Consider the following 3415-nt stretch of genomic DNA (forward strand, 5'->3'; position numbering starts at 1 on the left):
TGGACGCTGCAGATGTTGGACGCTGCAGATGTTGGACGCTGCAGATGCTGGACGCTGCAGATGTTGGACGCTGCAGATGTTGGATGCTGCAGATGTTGGACGCTGCAGATGTTGGACGCTGCAGATGTTGGATGCTGCAGATGTTGGATGCTGCAGATGTTGGATGCTGCAGATGTTGGATGCTGTCTATCATGGTGCACTAAGATTCATAACTGGCTGTGATTATCGTACCCACCACTGCACCCAGTATTCACTGGTTAACTGGTCACCATTAACTCCACACAGACTCTCCCACTGGTACATTTTCATCTTTAAATCACTTCCTGGTCTGCTGCCTTCATACATCTCCTCCTACATGTCTCTGTGTGAGTGCAGCTACAGCGTGCGCTCTCAGGACATCATTACCTGCAGTGTTCCCTCAGTGAGGACTGAACTAGGCAAAAGGACCTTCTCCTACTCCGCTCCTGTTTCCTGGAATATCTTGTAAAAAGATCTGAAGCTCTCGACCTTTGACCTCTCTAAGTGGCTTCAAACATCTGTTCAGTTCCTGCAGATGTTCCTGTTTTTAGTTTCTACACCGTCTTATAATCGAGATGTTTTTGTTTTGTTTTTTTAATACCATTTTCTTTCATTTAGTCTTTTCAGTTTATAAGCTTTCTTTAAATCAGGTCTCTCGTCCTCGGGGCTCACGGACACTAACTGTAGAAATAAAGGTTGAATGAATGAAAAACTGAGCGAGTTGTCATTTCTGTGTTTTAAGGTCAGCTGGCTGTGGCAGCCATCTTGAAAAAGGTTCACTCTAAATGTTATTCCAATGTTCCAGCATTACTGATTACTTAGTGAAAGTTTTCAAATTTGTTCTTTGGTTCATGAGATCTTTTTGGTAACAGACACAAACACAAGCACTGATGTACAAAACAATACAAGCAGCATTTGTCTTTCAGCAGTGAGCAAATGAATTATGAACAATCTGTTAACTAACGGCATCCTGAAGTGTGTTCTTACCAGTGAGCCAGACAGCGCATCCCCTAAATCCTCCTCTTGTACCCACCACCTGCCCCCGCTTGTTTCGGCTTACATGATGAGCCTGGTAGGTGACATTAGTTGCTCGTTGCATCCCCTAAAATGGAAGAGAACTTTAGGTCATTGAAGTTAAGAAAAGAAAACTTTGAATCTCTAAAAAGCTTTTATCTAAATAGACCCTGATAAATAATTCTCAACAGAAAGTGAAGTCTCTGTAAATATGGAAAAAATTAAAATGTCTGAAAGCAGCAAAGTTTAAAAATATCAAACTTATCAATATAAATATTCTTATTGGCAGTGAACTGAGAGTTCATTGACAATAAACCATCTACCAGAGAAACCAGCCACCAGGGAGCACGAGCCAGTGGATCTCTGGTTCTGGTCCAAGCCCAGGTAAATGGTGAGGCTTGTGTCAGGAAGGACATCCAACGTAAAACACTTTCGCCACAACTATAATGCAAGTTCATCTAAGCAACACCATATGGTCGAGGCCCGGATTAACAACGACCTCCACTGGTGCTGTTGACAAACAGGGTGCTGGCGGAAATTATGCTAGTGTTAGTTGAAGCCCACGAGGAGGGAAACATGTCAGGAAACAGAAGAGAAGAGGAAAGTGAAGAATATAGGACTGAGGGTTGCAGCTCTAAATGTGGGGACAATGACAGGCAAAGGTAGAGAGCTGGCTGACATGATGCTGAGAAGGAAGGTAGATGTTTTGTGTGTCCAAGAGACCAAGTGGAAGGGCAGCAAGACTCGCAGCATTGGAGCAGAGTTCAAACTGTTTTACCATGGTGTGGATAGAAAGAGAAATGGAGTGGGGGGTCCTGAAGGAGGAGTTGGTAAAGAATGTAGTAGAGGTGAAACGAGTGTCAGATAGGGTGATGTGTCTGAAGGTAGAAGTAGAAGGTCTGATGCTAGATGTTGTCAGTGGTTATGCTCCACAGGTTGGATGTGATGAGGAGGAGAAAGATACATTTTGTAAAGATCTGGATGAAGTGATGGAGAGTATTCCCAGGGAGGAGAGAGTGGTGATGGGAGCAGACCTGAATGGACATGTTGGTGAAGGAAACAGAGGATGAGGAAGTGATGGGTAGGTTTGGTGTCAAGGAAAGAAACCAGGAAGGACCAAGAGAATGGAAATGACTGTAGTCAACACCTATTTCCAAAAGAGGGAGGAACATATGGTAGAAGATGAAGAAGGAAGAATGTTGTGATAAATTCAGAGAGGAGCTGTTAAAGGCTCTGGGTGGTAAGAAAGAGCTTCCAGATGACTGGACTACTACAGCAACAGTAATTAGAGAGACAGGTAGGAAGGTACTTGGTGTGTCACCTGGACAGAGAAGGGATGATCAGGAAACCTGGTGGTGGAATAGTGAAGTGCAGGAAGATGTTCAAAGAAAGAGATTAGCCAAGAAGAAATATGACAGAGAGAGGACTGAAGAGAGGAGACAGGAATATAAGGAGATGGGACGTAGAGCAAAGAGGGAGGTGGCTAAGACAAAGCAGAAGATGAATGATGAGTTGTATGGGAGACTGGACACTAAAGAGGGAGAGAAGGACTTGTACCGATTGGAGAGACAGAGGGATCAGGCTGGAGAGGATGTGCAGCAGGTTAGGCTTGTTGAAGATAGGAATGGTAATGATCTAACAAGTGAGAAGAGTGTGATGGGAAGATGGAAGGAGAACTTTGAGGAGCTAATGAATGAAGAGAATGAAAGAGAAAGAAGAGCAGAGGTCATAGAAACTGTGGACCAGGAAGTGGGAAAGATCAGTGAGGGTGAAGTCCAGAAAGCTCTGAAAAAAATGAAGGGGAAGGCAGTAGGACCTGATGACCAGTGGAGGTTTGGAAATGTCTTGGAGAGATGGCAGTGAGGTTTTTGACTCAAACATTCCATGGCATATTTGAGGGTGAGAAAATGCCTCCGGAATGGAGAAGAAGTGCTGGTGGCCATTTTGAAGAACAAGGGTGATGTACAGAGTTGTAGCAACTACAGGGGAATTAAGTTGATGAGTCACACGATGAAGATCTGGGAGAGAGTTGTGGAAGCAAGACTTAGACGAGAGGTGACTATCTGTGAGCAGCAGTATGGTTTCATGTCCAGAAAGAGCACAACAGACGCCATCTTTGTTTTGAGGATGATGATGGAGAAGAACAGAGAGGGTCAGAAAGAACTCCATTGTGTCTTTGTAGATTTAGAAAAAGCATCTGACGGAGTGCTGAGGGTGGAGGTGTGGTATGTTAGACTGTTACAGGACATGTATGAGAACAGCAGGACACGTATGAGGACAGCAGGACATGTATGCAGACAGCAGGACATGTATGAAGACAGCAGGACATGTATGAAGACAGCAGGACATGTATGAGGACAGCAGGACATGTATGAGGACAGCA

At 44.3% G+C, this 3415-nt stretch overlaps 1 protein-coding gene across 1 annotated transcript in view; it reads right to left on the bottom strand.

The window, feature by feature from the left end:
* Nucleotides 1–3415, bottom strand: part of papss1 (3'-phosphoadenosine 5'-phosphosulfate synthase 1) — a 30754-nt gene that overhangs the window by 24684 nt on the left and 2655 nt on the right. The window contains exon 2 of the mRNA XM_037690030.1: nucleotides 1006–1120. Coding sequence (XP_037545958.1) covers nucleotides 1006–1120 — 115 coding nt within the window. The remainder of the gene's footprint in view (nucleotides 1–1005; nucleotides 1121–3415) is intronic.

Source organism: Nematolebias whitei, chromosome 16, assembly GCF_014905685.2.
Source record: "Nematolebias whitei isolate Nwh7 chromosome 16, NemWhi1, whole genome shotgun sequence".
In the NCBI taxonomy this organism is placed as follows: Eukaryota; Metazoa; Chordata; class Actinopteri; order Cyprinodontiformes; family Rivulidae; genus Nematolebias; species Nematolebias whitei.